The sequence below is a fragment of the Ictalurus punctatus genome, chromosome 15 (genome assembly GCF_001660625.3).
Source record: "Ictalurus punctatus breed USDA103 chromosome 15, Coco_2.0, whole genome shotgun sequence".
Taxonomy (NCBI): Eukaryota; Metazoa; Chordata; class Actinopteri; order Siluriformes; family Ictaluridae; genus Ictalurus; species Ictalurus punctatus.
In genome coordinates this window covers 20,350,125-20,367,093 of record NC_030430.2, presented here as the reverse complement: position 1 = coordinate 20,367,093, position 16,969 = coordinate 20,350,125, and the positions used below count along the sequence as shown (strand labels likewise).

Sequence of the window (16,969 nt, the reverse complement as noted above, 5' to 3'; positions counted from 1 at the left end):
ACCCCAGCCAGGGCGAGCTCGGCCTTGACCACGCCCTCAGAACAAATTCATTGGCTCACGGTTGTATGGTGCTTGGGCTTGACTTCCGGGTTTTTTTTGTTTTTATGTTCGGTTGACAGAGGAGGGGAATTATTAGTTTTGTCTGCGAGTGTGGTTCTGTTTCCGCCTCCTGTATCGCCGTAGAGTTTTATCCGTGAAGGCGTAAATGTAAGTAGTTAATTATGTATATATATATATGTTAATTATATAGTCTGGGTAAATGTCTCTCATTTAAATACACGGCTCAACTTGTAGAATCCCGTGTGTTTATGTAAAAGGCAGGTATGAAAGATTTTTTGTTGTTGTATGGTGTGTATTAAATGTCAAACCAAACCAACAACCTCTATTGGTGATTAAATTGAATGTGTTTTACCTTAACAGAAGTTGCATAACTAAAGAACTAGCATGGGTAAGGAAGCAGCTGAGTGTTAAAAATCTTTAACATGTGTTGATGCCTTCTCTTATCTCTTTAAAACAGTGATTTCAAATGGCATTGGGTTTTCTAGATTACTACAGTATACCTGTTGCTTTTTGTACAGATCTGGACTGTTTTTCATGACTCTCCTTCCCCTTCTGCCAGTTTGTCTGTCCCCCCACATTAAACAAGTCTGCTTTTCTGGCTTCTCCAATCTCTCAAGATTTGTGCATGCAAACTCTCTCACAACTGAAAGAAGTTCAGTTAACTGGGTAATGGATGAGCCCAAATCATAGCAGAAGTTGGAAACAAAGAAAGATGAGCACTAATCTTCTAATGCCTTTTGCAGAGAAGATGAGCACCCTGCCCCTGTCTCGCTCCGAAGTGTTCGGGCAGCTGAGGAAAGAGCTGTATGAGGATAAAGAATTTCACCACACCGATGTCCATATCTTCATCATTTTGGGCGCATCTGTAAGTTAGTATTTATGAGTGAAAAAGAGTGAACGTGACCTTTCTAGTGTGGATGTCCCGAGTACAGTTTTACAGTTGTATCTGAATAGAGGGTTAATGTGATCCTAGGTATATTTTCATTCATTTATGGAGCTTATTGCCCTCTTACACTTGGTCAGAATGTGACAAAACATCACTTTGGATCATTTCCTTTCCCCAGTCCATTTCCACACCTCAGACCATCTACTTGCTCTTATTTTAAAAATAAATAAATAAATTTTAAAAAGTCACTGATTCTGATTTAGAGCTAGATTTTTTTTTTGTACTCTGTCGTTTAGAGGGAAGTAGAGGTCCAATTATGCAACAGATGAAAAGAAAGACTTGTAAGACTTATATTTCCTCATTCAGCACAGAAGGGTTGAGTAACACAGAGGAGTGGTTCAGCAGGGGGACCAGTCATGGCATTGAATGCTCATTGGTCAGATATTAAAACAGGCCACTGATTGGCCAAACGTTTTTTTTTTATCAGGCATATATTCGAAACAGACATCTTTGTTTTTTCTTTAATCATTGTAATAACTAAACCACAAAACCTGGAAAAACCCATAACTGCTAGCCTACATACTGCTAATATTTCAATAAAGCAACGTTACTCGTTTCTTTTTTTAATTTCTGTAATCCGTAAAATATAAGTGCAGCAAAATGAACATTTATTGTGGAGGGAAAAGAGGGCCCTCCCTTTTCCTAATAGGCGTGGTGCTATAGAGTCTGCTTGTGCAGCATCATTCCCAGTCAGCACTTTTTCCTGCTAGGAAGAAGGAAGGTCAGGTATCTAGGTAACTGTATCGTTGGTAATCTTAGGTGTGGCACTGTGCCCAGACACGTGGACATGTGACTTAATGCTTAAACAAACACCAACTGGACATAATCTATCCTACTGTCTAGACAAAACCCTAATGTGACAAATAAATAAAACACATACATAAATAAATGAATCAAGGTATTTAAAGTTGATAAAATTTGTGCTTTAATAATGAAACAGCTGTAATTAAGATGGTTTAAATGGAAAATAAAAACAATTTGTTAAAGACAAGATAATGTAGAGACAATTTGGTAAAGAGACAGAGAGTATACTTTCGCATGGGTTAGATGAACAGATACCTTGAGGATTTCAGGCTGACTTCTGCAAAATATGACAAGCTTCTTCACAGTATCCAGCCATATATCAGATGGAAGGGTGCTCCTCCGAGTCCATCAGTATAGAATAATATAGACACATAGAGTGTGTAGGCCTACACGAACATGGGTTACATACATTGATATTAGTCTTTCTTCAGTAGGTTCAGACCTCAGATTGGAGAAAAGCATTTACAATTATCACCGGGCAGGTTCGACAGCCAGATGAGTAATTTAAACACCTTCGGAATAATGGCCTTCAGCAGGCCCTTTGACTGCTTACCAAACTGTTGACATTGTGCAATGCCACACAGGCTTTCACAAGTTTCTGTGCTGATAACTCTATGCCACGACGATACAGGTACCTGGCCAGCATGTTGGTAGACAGCATTACCTCAGATGGAGAGATGAGTGTAAAGGGACAGCTGCCAACAGGATCCTGTTTGGGCTACACAAAGAGCTTTGTCTGTCCGGGACAATTTTAAATACTAGCCTATAAATAAGGAAATGTATTATATTTTTTAAATTGGACTTTTTAAAAAAAACTCAAAGAAAACTGAGGCACCAATTTGCACTCAGTTTGTTTGTGTAGATTTAACCCTGTGTTTTGAGTAAAGTATACCTACATTTAATCAAGTAAAGTAAAGTCTACCTGCTATTGGTCAGTAAATATTACTTGTTAACACAGCTCTTGTTTGTTGAGTATTCTTTACCTAATTATTTGGTTTATATTTGTTTCATATTTGGCTTAAAACTATATCATAAAATGTAATTCTGTCTTTGTTTTCATTACTACTTAATGGCCAATAACATTAAATGGTGCCAACCAGAAGTAGCACTCCTACTAATATAGGCACCATTGTTAAATATGAGCAAGAAGGCTTTGAAAAATTGTCTTTATTGTTTCACCTTTTGATCTTTTGTTAAAAAAAAAAATCACAAAAAGGACTTGGACATTTTGTTGGGATACATGGCATCATGAACTCTATCAAATATCAACAGATATTAAATGAAAACCTGAGTGCTTCTGCCACAAAGCTTAAAATGGGCCGAGGTTGGATCTTCCAGCAGGACAATGATCCAAAACTTACATCAAAATCAACACAAATGGTTTACTGACCAAAAAATCAAGGTCCTGTCATGGCCATCCCAGTCCCCTGACTGGAAACCCATCAAAAACCTGTGGGGTGAACTGAAGAGGAGAGTCCACCAGCGTGGACCTTGGAATTTGAAGGATCTGGAGGGATACTGTATGGAGGAATGGTCTCAGATCCCTCGCCATGTATTCTCCAATCTCATCAGGCGTTATAGGAGAAGACTCAGAGCTGTTATCTTGGCAAAGGGAGGTAGCACAAAGTATTGACTGAAAGGGTGCCAGTAATTGTTGCACACCTATATTTAACAAATTTTTGTTGTTATTTTGTTTGCAATTACTTGATATCATGAGAGCAGAGTATTTTTGTGAATATCTTGAAGAAAAGATCAAAAGGTTAAACATTAAAGACAGATTTTCACAGCCTTCTTTGCTCATAAATAAACCTGATTATTTATCAATAATTTATTTAGCTGTATTTTTAAATCCTGATTAAAAATACAGGAGTTAAAGGAGATACAGGAGATAAAGAGGAGAATGAGTTGTGCGCATGTTTGAGCATCTCACAAGCCACTTAAGTGCAGGTCTTTATTATAAGCAGGTGATGAAGGTGTGTTCAGGGTGCTTCAGCATAACCTAATCAATCGAAGAAACTGGTATTGTTTGAATTATATGCAGAATTTGTCGTTAATGCACTTCTTGGGTGGATTTATTATTTTCTGGTCTTTTTGCTAAATCTCAATATTCTGGAATTGATCCAGAATTCATTAGCTCAGATACTTTCTTGTACATGCATACCTGCACGCATTACTTTGTCTCCTATAATGCCAATATGTACTTATATACGCTTATCTCGTCCAGTTCTCTGCCTGTTTTTGCTCTTTGCTGAGGTTCGTTCTTGTTTCACAGTGCCATTCACTCAGCTATTGTGCCACTGGTTTCCTTTTCCTTCCTTAAACTTAACTTGTTACCATGTGAGCAATATCAACATTTCTTTGATTGCACCAAATAAATCAAATAAAATCATGTATTAAAAGCTACACGAAGATAAAATGCTGGAGCACACACACCAGAGTCAGTAAGGTAATCCTTGTTAACAAGTGAACTCTGATAAACACCTCTGTATGTGTTAACTCAACTGTAACTATGCCACATATCATGACCAATTTGCTCGCTCCTAACTCGGCAAAGAACTGTTGTTTATAATTTTGTTATAAAGGCGAAGGATTATAAAGTTTGTTATAATGTCAAAGCTTTGTCACTTTGCGTTAGTGTCACTCCGCTGTATTTTAGCCTATTAGTGCTATTCTTCCATGAAGGAGCATTTTATTTGCTTTATGACTATTATACTGTGTTATTAAGGTGTAATTTTCTGTGTAAGCAGTCTGATCTGATTGCATGCTTCTTGAATAGAACGTATCTGACTTATCACACCTTACCTTAGCCATTATGATAGAAACTAGATGACTTGCCGAGGAGGTTTGTAAAACAGAAGTTCATATGTTGCTATGTGCATTGCAGTACGGTTACAGATTGTCTAACTCCAAATTGAGGCCATATTATTACCCAAGAGGAACTTCTGAAACTTTCAACTGTCTCTGGTCTCATGTATCTGCAATTAATAACGGTACTTCCTGTATACTCTACTGCCAGCTTCAGATGAATTTTACGATTTTATTATTTATATTTAGTATCCGTTCGATCGTGCTTAAATTAGCCGACGTTCAAAGCGAGCAGGAGTGCATGCAAACACTGCACCTCGTTTATCAGTCTTTTACTCAAATTATGCGGAAATGTTTTCATAAACCTAAACAAGTAAAAATAAATCCACCTGATTTACAAAGGTTTTGCAATGGCATATTTTATTTATATGTACATGAATGCTAATAATCCGTAAAGTACCGAGTGCGTGAACAGCACGGCTGATTCGCAGTTGGTGTTGGCCAGAAAACTCCATAAAAAGCGAAGCTCACACAGCTGAAATAAAATCTATGACTTTGTCATAGATTGAACTGTAAGTTATTTTGACTCATGTCTATGCCAATAAAAAATATACAGTGTTCAACCCCCACTGTAATTGATCAGATTTATCTGAATAACAAATGATAATTGTACATATTATTCCTGTCTGTACATTTATTGAACTTATTTTTGCTCACAAAGTATTTAAAAGAATCAAATCGAAATGTAAAATTCAAAATCTGAAAAATACTGCTTGCATAAGTATTTATTCCCACAGGTTCCTGAACCACAGGAAAGATATATTAATATAGAATTGGTCTTGCTGTGCAACATCGAGCTGAGGTAGTTGTAGTGTAAAAGCTAACATGTATATAATAAATGTTTATAAATGCAGGATAATATGGGGATATTAACAGGAATGTCAGCTGGGTGTGTGCATGTGTTGTGCAGACAAGTCCTAGCTATTGTCCTTGGAATAGGCTTATGTATGTTTCACTATAGCGTGGAACTGTTCACACACCTGATCAAATCATGACAAAACCGTACTTCGCCAGTAATGTTAATGCTGTTAAACTGGCTCCTAACCCAACATGACTTTTGCAGGCAAGGTTAGAGATTTGCTACACGGTTTTGGTAAAATATATTTATTTTCTTAAAGTACAGATGTATATTAATGGCAGAAAGACTTGATTCTGCTCAAAACCCCCAATTTCCCATCATTTTCTGCTCTCCAAAATTCAGCCAAAAAAGTCACCACACATATTATACTTAACATCTGCCCTTATAGTGTTGATTCTTATACTGTGTGTACACAAATATGCACATATTCTTATCTTGTTTCTCGTTTCTAGGGAGATCTGGCCAAAAAGAAGATTTATCCAACTCTATGGTAAGAAAGTTGTGATGTAACATACTGATTGTGCTGACATTAGACAGTATCAGAGTACATAAGAGCAATTTGACCAAGTTCACTGACGCAGGCAAGAGTTACAGTGCACAGGATGTTTCTATATATATACTCACCATCCACTTTATTAGGAACACTTACACCTGCTCATTCATGCAGATCTCAGTTCAGGCAAACATGAGGCAGCTGCACAATGCATAAAATCAAGTCGATACAGGTCAAGAGCTTCATGTAATGTTCACATCAGTCATCAGAATGAGGAAAGTGTGACCTCTGTGACCACGTCGTGGTTGTTGGTGCCAGACGGACTGGTTTGAGCGTTTCAGAATCTGCCGATCTCCTTGGATATTCATGCACAAACTTTAACTCAAACTTCTCTAGAGTTACACAGAATGGTGTGGAAAAACAAAAAACATCCTGTGAGCAGCAGTTCTGTGGGAAGATGGGCCTTGTTGATCAGAGAGTTTCAGAAGAGAATAGGTTCAAGCTGTCATTAAGCCTCCAGTAACTCAAATAACTGTGGCAGCATATAAAAAGTGCTGTAATTCCTACACCATTCACACAATTTGGATGGAAATACTCTCAAAAATGAAACAACTCTAATATATTATGGTGGATAGCTAAAATAACTTTGCCAATGTCCAAAATGTTTATGGGCCTGACTGTGTATATACAGTATAATTAGGTACATGCAAAGAAATGCTGTGGCGTAAAGATGCCTTTAAAATTAGTGAAATGATCTGTTTCTACTTTTAAAAAAAAATACTATAAAGAGCAGTAAACAGTAATAAATGAAACAGAGTCAGTATTTTGGTGCGATGACCCTTTGCTTTAAATAAATTGGTAGTCTCAGGTACAGTTTGTTCCATTTTATAAGGAAATGAGCTGTAAGTTTTACGGAGCCTCTTGCAGACCAGCAATAGTTCTCCTGGATACTTTGACTATCGCACGTGCTTCTTATTTTTGCTGCAAATCTCATCAGCCTTCAATTTTTGTTTTTATTTTTTTTTGTCGTCTGAAAAGTGGTCTCTTGCGTAATGTACTGCTTTCTTTACTGACATGACTAACGTTTTTCTGTAACATTCCATTTTTGTCATAAAATAAAAATCTATAACAAAGTTTGTACTAAAAAAAAAAAAAAAAAGGATGCCTAAGACTTTCGCACAGTACTGTTCACATAGAACAAGGCCTTGCTTTTGCGATAGACCGCTTGTAAACTCACTCAGCAGGTCTGTGAGGACAGTACCCAGCAGGATAAGACTATTTCTGCTTATTAAACAGTATATAGAGTGTGCGTGTACAGATTTGCTGTGTCTGTCACAGAACAAACATTGAAATACTGTCTTTATATTGTCTTCTTTCTCAGGTGGTTATTCAGGGATGGTCTTCTTCCTGAACAGACCTTCTTTGTCGGCTTTGCCCGCTCTGACCTGACTATGGATGCCATCCGGAAAGCCTGTCTGCCACACATGAAGGTAGTCTATCCTATGTGTTTGTTTTTGTGCGTGTGTGTGTGTGTGTGTGTATGTACACTAAAGTTCCTCTGAATACCCTTCCTCAGGTGGCAGACACTGAAGCAGACCGTCTCTCTACCTTCTTCAGCCGTAACTCCTATATAAGTGGGAAGTATGATGATGAGGCTGCCTTCTCCAAGCTGCATTCTCACCTGTTGTCTCTGCCTCGTGGTGCAGAGGCCAACCGCCTCTTCTACCTGGCCCTGCCACCCAGCATTTACCATGATGTCACCAAGAACATCCAACACCAGTGTCTTAGCACCAAGTGAGGAGCAATGAGCTTTTATTTGGTTTGCTTCTACATTCATTTAGAAATGTTTAAAGCTGTTTTGCGATTTGTACTGTTTTAAAGTAGATGGTTTGAGAGTGACAAAGTATGTTGTATGACTTGAAGGGGGTGGAACCGAGTGATTGTTGAAAAGCCATTTGGCCGTGACCTGCAGAGCTCAGAGGAGCTGTCCAATCATCTTTCCTCTCTCTTTACTGAGGACCAAATCTACCGCATAGACCATTACCTTGGCAAGGAGATGGTACAGAACCTCATGGTCCTAAGGTAAGTCTATTCTGCTTCCTGTTCTTATAAATCCTACTGTATTCTTCAATGTTTTGTATCTTTGTGTCTTAAGCAAACAGATGGCTGTTGCTGTACTCATGTAAACATATAGAATATTTCCAGGTTCGGAAATAGAATATTTGGGCCCATATGGAACCGGGACAGTGTTGCCTGTGTGGTTCTGACCTTTAAAGAGCCCTTTGGGACCCAGGGCAGAGGTGGCTACTTTGATGATTTTGGCATCATCCGGTAAGATGAATCAGTGCATCGGAGCAGATCAGCTCATAGTGTTGTACTTCTTTGCATGATTGCATGATTTTGCATTTGCGATTTTGAATATTCTGATTCTTTCTCACCCATGTTCAGCGATGTCATGCAGAATCACCTTCTGCAGATGTTGTCTCTGATTGCCATGGAGAAACCTGCCTCCACCAGCTCAGATGATGTAAGAGATGAGAAGGTAATGATCCTGCCATCTAATGAACGCAACACTACTCTACTGGTCTGTACAATTTAATTTGGACAATCTGTTTTTTCATCTTTTTAAAGAACAGCCTGATGCGGTAAATTTTCATCTCAATTCTAGTAATAAAATGCAATCTAATACTGTGTGGTTTTACGAATGGCGGAAGTATTTGAAACTTTGTGGAGCATCGAGTTTGCAGCACTGGTTCACATTAGCGACATCTACTGGTCACTTGTGCAACTGCATCTGGAAACCCTGACCCTAGAAACACCTAAGACGAAGTAGTGGTGTGTTAGTCGCAAACTACTAAAGGAGTCAACTCCTTTAGGTGATCGTTGAGAGGGCGATGGTGTTGCTTTTGCGGTGTAATTTAATTACAATGCTTCCATGGGAAGCTCTTTCCAACGTCTGAGCTGTTCATTTGTGTGAATGGTGAGACGCATGTTGGAAAAAATGAGAAAGTCAGTTCTCAGGATAAATGGAAAGTAATCTTCTTATTGAAGTACAGATAAACAACCACAATGGCATGCAAGGATTCTTACAGGGATTCTTAGTTATCTGTAGTACCTTGCTGATTTTTACAGTGTTTTTAAATAGATTTAATCAAATGTCATTTTATTATTTAGAAGTAGAGTGAGAGAATTTTTAGACAATTTCAGACATGGTTGGGCAAAGAAGAGCAATTACAGATAAAAACATCACAGTAGTATTATAATTTAAGTATTCTAATAGAAGAATTATAGCATCATTCATCTTCAAGTTATCCTGGTCTCAGCTGATGTGGATTCTGAGTCTATTCCAGTAACACTGGGAATGAAGTGTGAACACACCCCGAATGGGACACTAGTCTGTCACAGGGTACCATATACACACACATTCACACGTTCGTTCATACCTGGGGCAATTTAGAGGCTATTCATATACTGGCATGTTTTTTGGGAAGCTGGAGGAAACTGGAGAATCTGGAGGGAAACCCACATGGACATGGGGAGAACATGCGCAGTGCATGAATATGTAAAACAGAAAATCCAAACGATTGGCTCAAATGATTCCTCTGGCCAGTGAGTGGAGTGTGTGATCCGACGTTTCCTTAGTTCCTCACTCATACTAACGTGGCAGCCGCATTAGCAATTGGCATTATGTGACAAATCCAGCATAAGATGCTGTTATGAATGTTTAATTTCTGTAGAACACGTTTCACTACACATTTCATATCCAGTGCTGTGGTTAAGACGGTGCAATGTATAATAAAAAATATGTTCGTGTGATCAAACAATCAGTGATTGTTTACCATCAGTAATATGGAAGTATGTGGACCATAAAGCCGTTCAGACAGATGCAGTTCAAATTGGGTAGCAACAATGCTACCTGATCAGAACAACTCAAGATGACAAAACTGCACTACCCTGCAAAACTGCACAGTGCTGACCAATTACCTGTGTGATTCGCTAGCAGGGTTGGGAGGGTTACTTTAAAAATGTATTCCGATACAGTTACAAATTCCTTCATGAATAGTAATCAGTAATGTAAACCAAGTATCACAATATGAAAGTAATGTAATCTGATTATTTTTGGATGACTTCAGGGTCACATATGTAAATAAAGTCAAGAGAAAAGCAATATGATCTAAAATACTTTTACTTAGAACTTATTTCATAGCTTAAAAACAATTCCAATATTTGGATTTGTTTGAAGAGAAAACATTTAAAAAAATAATAAAATCCCTGTCCCTGATGTGAGTAACATTACATCACAAAAGCATTTCAGAGAACAATTTATGTTCCTTTCTACCAAATTAACTTTGCGCAAAATTTATTTGCGCATGCACCAGGAGGTTGCTCACGTGAGTCATGACTGACAAGAGAGAACTATAATCAAGCAGCTGTGTATATTGTGTTATGTCAAAAGATTAATTTCTTTCGTTTTAAATGTTAAAAATTGTAATCCGAACACTATTCCCATATTTTTTATTATATATAATATATATATTTTTTACAAAATGAACCTGTAGTCAAAAACTATTTAGTTTTTTGACATAACTGTAACGGATTACAGTTACCACTTTTTTTGTATCCTGATTACGTACCGCTGTTACATGTATTCCTTTACTCCCCAAACCTGTTCGCTAGACCACACATTGCTAGGCAGCACGGCACAAGCCAAAACAACGTGCACAACCCAGTGTGTAGCGCGGCATGACCAATTCGAGTTCTCTGCTGCAGAAAATGTCACTTCATATGATGCAAAAAGCATTTTCACATACAGCATGGGAAACCGGTGTAGGTGTATAGTCAAGGCCATTTAAAAAATAGAATCGATAAGTCTCTTAAAAAGAATGATAGTACAAGAACTGAACAAAATGTTCGACAATAAAAAGGCTTTGGATTTCTGTCTGTGATCATCTGTAACACGAAGATGAGCTCATGAGTAGTTGTTGTTTTTTTTTTTTTTTTGTCAGCATTGTTGATGAAAAGTGTATAAATAATGTCAACACTGTATGTAAGCACTAATATGCTAATATGGTTTCAAATCTGCCCATCAACGGTATCTACATGAAAATTACAGGAAGCAGAAATATGGAAATTTCAGGAAGCAGCTCATATCTAAACATTAGTGACTAGCCGTATGGAATTGGAGCAAGGAGTTTTTCTTGAGTGTTTTTTTTGTCAGTGGTGTCTGATCACATATTCCCTCTGGTTCCCTCTGCAGGTAAAGGTGCTGAAGTGCATCGCTCCCGTTTCTCTCTCGGACGTGGTTTTGGGCCAGTATGTAGGAGATCCAGAGGGAGAAGGAGATGCTAAGCTGGGCTACTTAGATGACCCTACTGTTCCTAAAGGATCTACACAGGCTACGTTTGCTACAGCTGTACTCTATGTAAGAAATGAACGCTGGGATGGTAAGTATTAAATATACCTGCATAAACTGCTGATGCATATGTACATCGTAATGTCTCCTGCAGGATTAGCAAGCAGTAATTCTAAAAGTAGAAACTTAATTATGTGTGTGATGTAAGAAATAAGGTCACTGTAGTAGTTCGGTGTAAAATATTTTTGTAATCAATGCTGGGTATTAAAGTGACATATTTTATGGATGTAAATATGACAAAATGGAGGGAAAAAAGAGCTAGTTTTATGCAATAGTGCCATTTTAATTACGATTAATTGATCAGCTAACCTACCTAACTTCAGTACCATCTTTTGTCTTGTTTAGCTTAGTTGCCAACAAAGAATGCAGGATGGATCTTTTCTTAGGCTTTTTATTTGCTAGAATTACTGAAAATAATACTGTGTAAAGCTACCAAACAAGTAATACACAGAAGCCTAAGTATGTAAGTGATCCAGAAGACGAGACAGCTGCTATTTTATAGTGTGTTTTTGTGCGTCTCCGATCACAATCTCCTCCCACCCCAGGTGTTCCATTCATACTGAGATGTGGGAAGGCACTGAATGAGCGGAAAGCAGAAGTGAGGTTGCAGTTTACAGACGTACCAGGTGACATCTTCAATTCACAGTGCCGTAGGAATGAGCTGGTGGTGCGTGTCCAGCCCAACGAGGCGATCTATGCCAAGATGATGAGCAAGAAGCCTGGAGTCTATTTCAGCCCTGAGGAAACAGAGCTGGACCTGACCTACCGTAGCAGATACAAGGTGAGGGAAGGAGGTCCTGGCAAGTAGGTTTTCCATGCCTCTGCCGTTTAATGGTGGAGGCATTATGTTTTGGGTTGTCCAGCTGAGATTCTCTTCAACCCCTCATTTTTGAGTTGTTTGCAGGATTTATATGGAATTATCTCTGTAAACAGCAGATAAACTGATTAAATTTTGCAGTTGATCCAAATCGTTCGACATTGACGCGTCACTCACCATGGCCATGTTGCGTCTCTAACAGTCATTTTGCCTTCTGTTGAGGGCCCATCGCCAGCTCGTGTTGAAAATGAATTCATTCTGGTCTGCATGCTGGTCTCGGGAAGTAAGATCGTTTAATAAAGATAATTTAATTTGTGTGGTGGCCTGGGAAAACCTGCCAAATGTCACTATAGCTGAATTCTGGAAAACAACAAAAAAAACAAACAAACAGGGTTTTGACTAAATTCTTTTGATCAGTAATATATTTTGAAAGCTTTACTTTAAGAAACTATAAATATTTCACCAAAATGAAGTGGACATGTCTGTTTAATTCATAATTTTATTTTAATTTAGCAGTGTACTATATTTACTCTATCTCTGCATAGATCACATTGGGTAAGATGGGTAAGAACTAGTTTTACAAGCTCCGTAGTAAAGATGTCTACGACCTTGCTAGCTAAGTGTGATTTCCTCACACAATGAATGTCGCAATTTGATCAGGGTTTTTGGATGACATCGCGAATACGACATAACGTAGAGTCGTGTTGATGTTTTCTGACCCTTTCTGTTCAGGATGTCAAGCTTCCAGATGCATATGAGCGTCTGATTCTGGATGTCTTCTGTGGCAGTCAGATGCACTTTGTGCGCAGGTGAGGCTAGCCCTCAAATTCTTATTGCGTTTAAAAATCTACTGTATTAATGTGCTAGCTTGCCACTATAGCAAAACTCTCAGCGCACTATATTTGACCAGTATTTTTTCCCTCTTTTTAGTGATGAATTGAGGGAAGCATGGAGGATCTTCACCCCACTTCTTCATCACATAGAAAAAGAGAAGGTCGTTCCCCTTAAATATAAATATGGAAGGTAAACCTTATTTATTAAATGTATATTGGTTCATGTAGTTATGGTAACCCTAAGAGCGTGCATGCAGGTCACTGTGGTCTACTCAGAATGTTCACTGAAAGAGATTTCTGATTTACTTGATTGAAAGAAGCATTCATTTTTCAGCATTGTACACAGATTTCAGATTTAAGGGTGTCACCAAAAGGGGTACATTGACTCCTTTTGTTAGGGAAGGAGTCAATGTACTCCTTTTTATGAGCAGTCAAACTCTCTTTTTTTTGTGTGTGTGTGAGAGAGTGTGTGGGTAAAAAAATAATTTTTTGTGTGTGTGTGAGAGAGTGTGTGGGTTTGCAGTGCTGAAAAATCATTACACAGCTGCATTTCTTATTTAGTACTGTTTAGTGTACTTAAAAAGAAAATGAAGTCTTCTGGCCATATTTTCCTCTGTGACATATCATTGAAATGGGACAAGTTGTTTGTTTTCCCCAGGGCATTACTGTTCTTAATTCTTCTTTTTCTTAACGTGCAGCCGTGGACCTCGTGAGGCAGATGAATTGTCGCAGAAGGTGGGCTTTCGTTACGAGGGAACATACAAATGGATCAATCCTCACAGACTCTGAACAGAGTTGAGTGTTTACGTGTGGTCGGTTTGTATGCAGACCCAAAGAATTTATAGATACCAACCATATCAATAATTTACTTTTTCATATCAGGCTTAGAAACTGTATGCATATAATAGTCATATGTAGTCTAATGTAACGAATTACTCCTATTCGAGTCCATTGTCATTCCCTTCTATTTCATTCCAGTACCCATAAGGTCCTTAAAGGCACTTCTGTAGATTCTGAAGGTGGTGAGCTTATACAACTGTTTTTAACATTTTGCTCTCCTTTCTCTTTTTCCTCTTTTATAATCTGTAATTGAATAAAGAAATGTATGTCACTGCAGGCAAATAGGAGACCACGTAATCACTGATGCCGATTTTGTTAGTGGTTTTTTATTTTATTTTATTTTTTCATTGTTTAATGGCTTGATTGTTCTGTGGGTAAAGGCTTTTTAATGGTACACCATGTCCTACGGTATTTGCATTTCTACAGAGAACAGTGTTTTTGTGTGTCATGGATGCAATGTTCACAAACTTTTTCACACGTATAAGTCATGAGTCTGTTCCATGTAGTACATGATGCATGTGAAAGATTTCAATAAATACTTAGATAGATGGTATATACGCTGTAAGGCTAAAAGTATGTGGACACCTGACCATGACAACACACACACACACACACACACATACACACACATATTCCAAAATCATTAACAAGCATTAACATGTTGGCATCTACGCCCCCCCCCCCCCCCCCCCCCCCACTTTTCTTTTTGCTTTTATAATAACCTTCACTCTCCTGAGAAGGCTTTTCATTAGATTTTGGAGCATGTCTGTGGGGATTTGTGCTCATTCATTAGTAAGGTCGGACACTCATGTCAAGTGAGAAGGCGGCGTTCCAGTTCATCCCAAATGTGTTCAGTGGGGTTGAGGTCGGGGCTCGGGCAACTCGAGTTCTTCCACACCATTCTATGTCTTTATGGAGCTCAGTTTGTGCACAGGCGCACTGTCCTGATGAAACAGGTTTAGGCCCTTTAATTCCACTGAAAGGAAACCTTAAAGCATATCTGGAACATACAAAGACGTTCTAGACAACCACATATGGATGTCGAGTGTCCACATACATTTTGCCATATAGTGTATATTGAACAGATTTGCTAAATTTATTGCTTTGCATTGCTCCCTGTGACATTGCGTTCATGATGTCATGTGATTGTGATTAAATAATGTCACTACTAAGGCTTAAGACTTATTTTGATTACATTACCTTTTTCAGTTTACAGTGAATATGATGATAAATGTTCTTAAAAACTTTCAACTTAAACAGAAATTGACCTGTGATATTTTTTTAACAAAAAAAACAAAACAATGTTATTCAAAGTTTAGTATTTTTATGGATATCTGAAAAACTTGATTGTCTTAACACCTAGAGTCAGTTGAGCTCTATGTAGATCATTTCATTATAATGAGCTGTGTATCTCAGGAATGTGTTACATTTTGATTATTGGGGTGGGGGGAAAAATTTAAACATGGAAGTAAATTTAAAAAAAACAACAACAGTTGGTACATATTTGCTCAAGAAGGTTTTAGAAATGCTCTTCATGAGATTCCATTCCTGCTTTCATTAAATAAATACACTATAACAAGTTTATAACAAGACTCGATATGCTTATATATCCAGTCTGAGTGAAATTGAGTGACATACTTGTTTTTTCATGTATAATTATTGTGTAAAACTGGTATTCACTGTGTACAACTGTACTATATGACGAGAATTTGCTGGTGAAAAGCAAGTTTAACAGTAATATGTATGATAAAATCACAAGTGGACAATAAATAAATGCAATCTTATTAAAATGTTCTTTTAAATACTGTAACAAATTGAATAAGCCAAGAAGGGAGAGGATTTCAGCCATTTCAATGTAAGCATTTCCATTAGGATAGATAGATAGATACTTTATATATGCTTCTAGATAGATATATACTTTTTGTTTTGTGAGATATTACAAAAATTGTTGGATTTCTGTTACAAATTAAGCTTTTTTTATTATCTCCTTTTATCTATTTATGTTCCTCTGTCTTTTAAACTCTTCTTTTTTTTCAATTTCAATTCCTAAATATTTAGCACTTTCTTGTTAAGGATTATTAAAGACTAATCAATGGAGCAATCATGAACTGTTGTTTTTTTAAAAACAGTGCTTGCAAAGCAAAAACAAAATACCCCCTCATTGTGAAATACCCCAAACATGAAAACAAATATCCACCTCAATAATAATGCCCTAAACCCAAAAACAAATGATCCGCACAGTACAAAATACCCCATACCTGAAAGCACATACCCTAAAAATAAAAAATAAAAAACCCCTGTGTTAATGACACCAAAACAATACCATCTCAATTCTAAATCCCGCAAACATCAATACAAATATGCACCTCACTGTTTATGCCCCAAACCTCAAAACCAATGACCCAACGCCAAAAATCAATACACTACACACTGTTTAATTCCCCAAACATAATAATAAATACTCCTCCAACTGCTACAATTCCCCAAAACAAACAATAAATGGCTAGTCCTAGTATTTTGTGCCTTTCTTCACAAACTTCTGTCAGTCTACTTGGGAGAGTGTGAAACTATATAATTATCAAAACCGTTGACATTTCTAAATACTATGCCCACCACACATCAGTCAGTTCTAATGAGGGGAAACTAATTTATGTAAACATCTGTAAATCGTGATTGTTTGCATGGATTCACATGAAACTATAATAGATAACTGATAACAGATATCTGCTTCTAAGGGACCATAGTCCAACTGAGCTGAAGTTCGGTATGGTGTATTTATCTGCTAATGTGTAAGTGGATTTTTGATGATGACCTAATTAATTAAAATTGTTGCTGCCATCGTCCTATCAGCTCTTTGCAGTCGTTTGACAGGGTTAATATTGCAAAAGAGTCGGGAAAAGCACTACAATTCCACCAGTTTCTTTTTTTAGCTTGATTCTTTTGCTCGTATGATACAAAATTGCCGCCTGCAGCCGTGTTCGGTACAATTTTCTGAGGATGTCTGCAAAAGTTACGGCATGGTCATTGATAGGGGATGGG

At 37.6% G+C, this 16,969-nt stretch overlaps 1 protein-coding gene across 4 annotated transcripts; it reads left to right on the top strand.

Moving 5' to 3' along the window:
- The first annotated feature begins 50 nt into the window (after positions 1-50).
- Positions 51-16,027, top strand: g6pd (glucose-6-phosphate dehydrogenase). Of its 4 annotated transcripts, none has more exons than XM_017487574.3 (14): positions 81-207; positions 620-726; positions 804-925; positions 5,987-6,024; positions 7,409-7,517; positions 7,604-7,821; positions 7,951-8,109; positions 8,233-8,358; positions 8,476-8,569; positions 11,285-11,471; positions 11,986-12,221; positions 12,990-13,066; positions 13,188-13,280; positions 13,789-16,027. In XM_017487574.3, the coding sequence occupies exons 3-14, from the start codon at positions 809-811 to the stop codon at positions 13,877-13,879; spliced, it is 1,545 nt and encodes a 514-aa protein (XP_017343063.1). In that variant the 5' UTR covers positions 81-207; positions 620-726; positions 804-808; the 3' UTR covers positions 13,880-16,027. The 4 variants fall into 4 exon arrangements, with proteins under 4 accessions (XP_017343062.1, XP_017343063.1, XP_017343061.1 ...); XM_017487572.3 differs by lacking the exon at positions 620-726 and adding an exon at positions 421-448 and having other exon boundaries at positions 91-207; XM_053686063.1 differs by having other exon boundaries at positions 105-207; positions 678-726.
- Positions 16,028-16,969: the final 942 nt, after the last annotated feature.

Coding starts and splice junctions, on each gene's coding strand:
- g6pd (XM_017487572.3), top strand. Junction 7,822..7,950: donor CACCAGTGTCTTAGCACCAA/GTGAGGAGCAAT, acceptor TATGACTTGAAG/GGGGTGGAACCGAGTGATTG. Junction 13,281..13,788: donor CTTAAATATAAATATGGAAG/GTAAACCTTATT, acceptor CTTAACGTGCAG/CCGTGGACCTCGTGAGGCAG.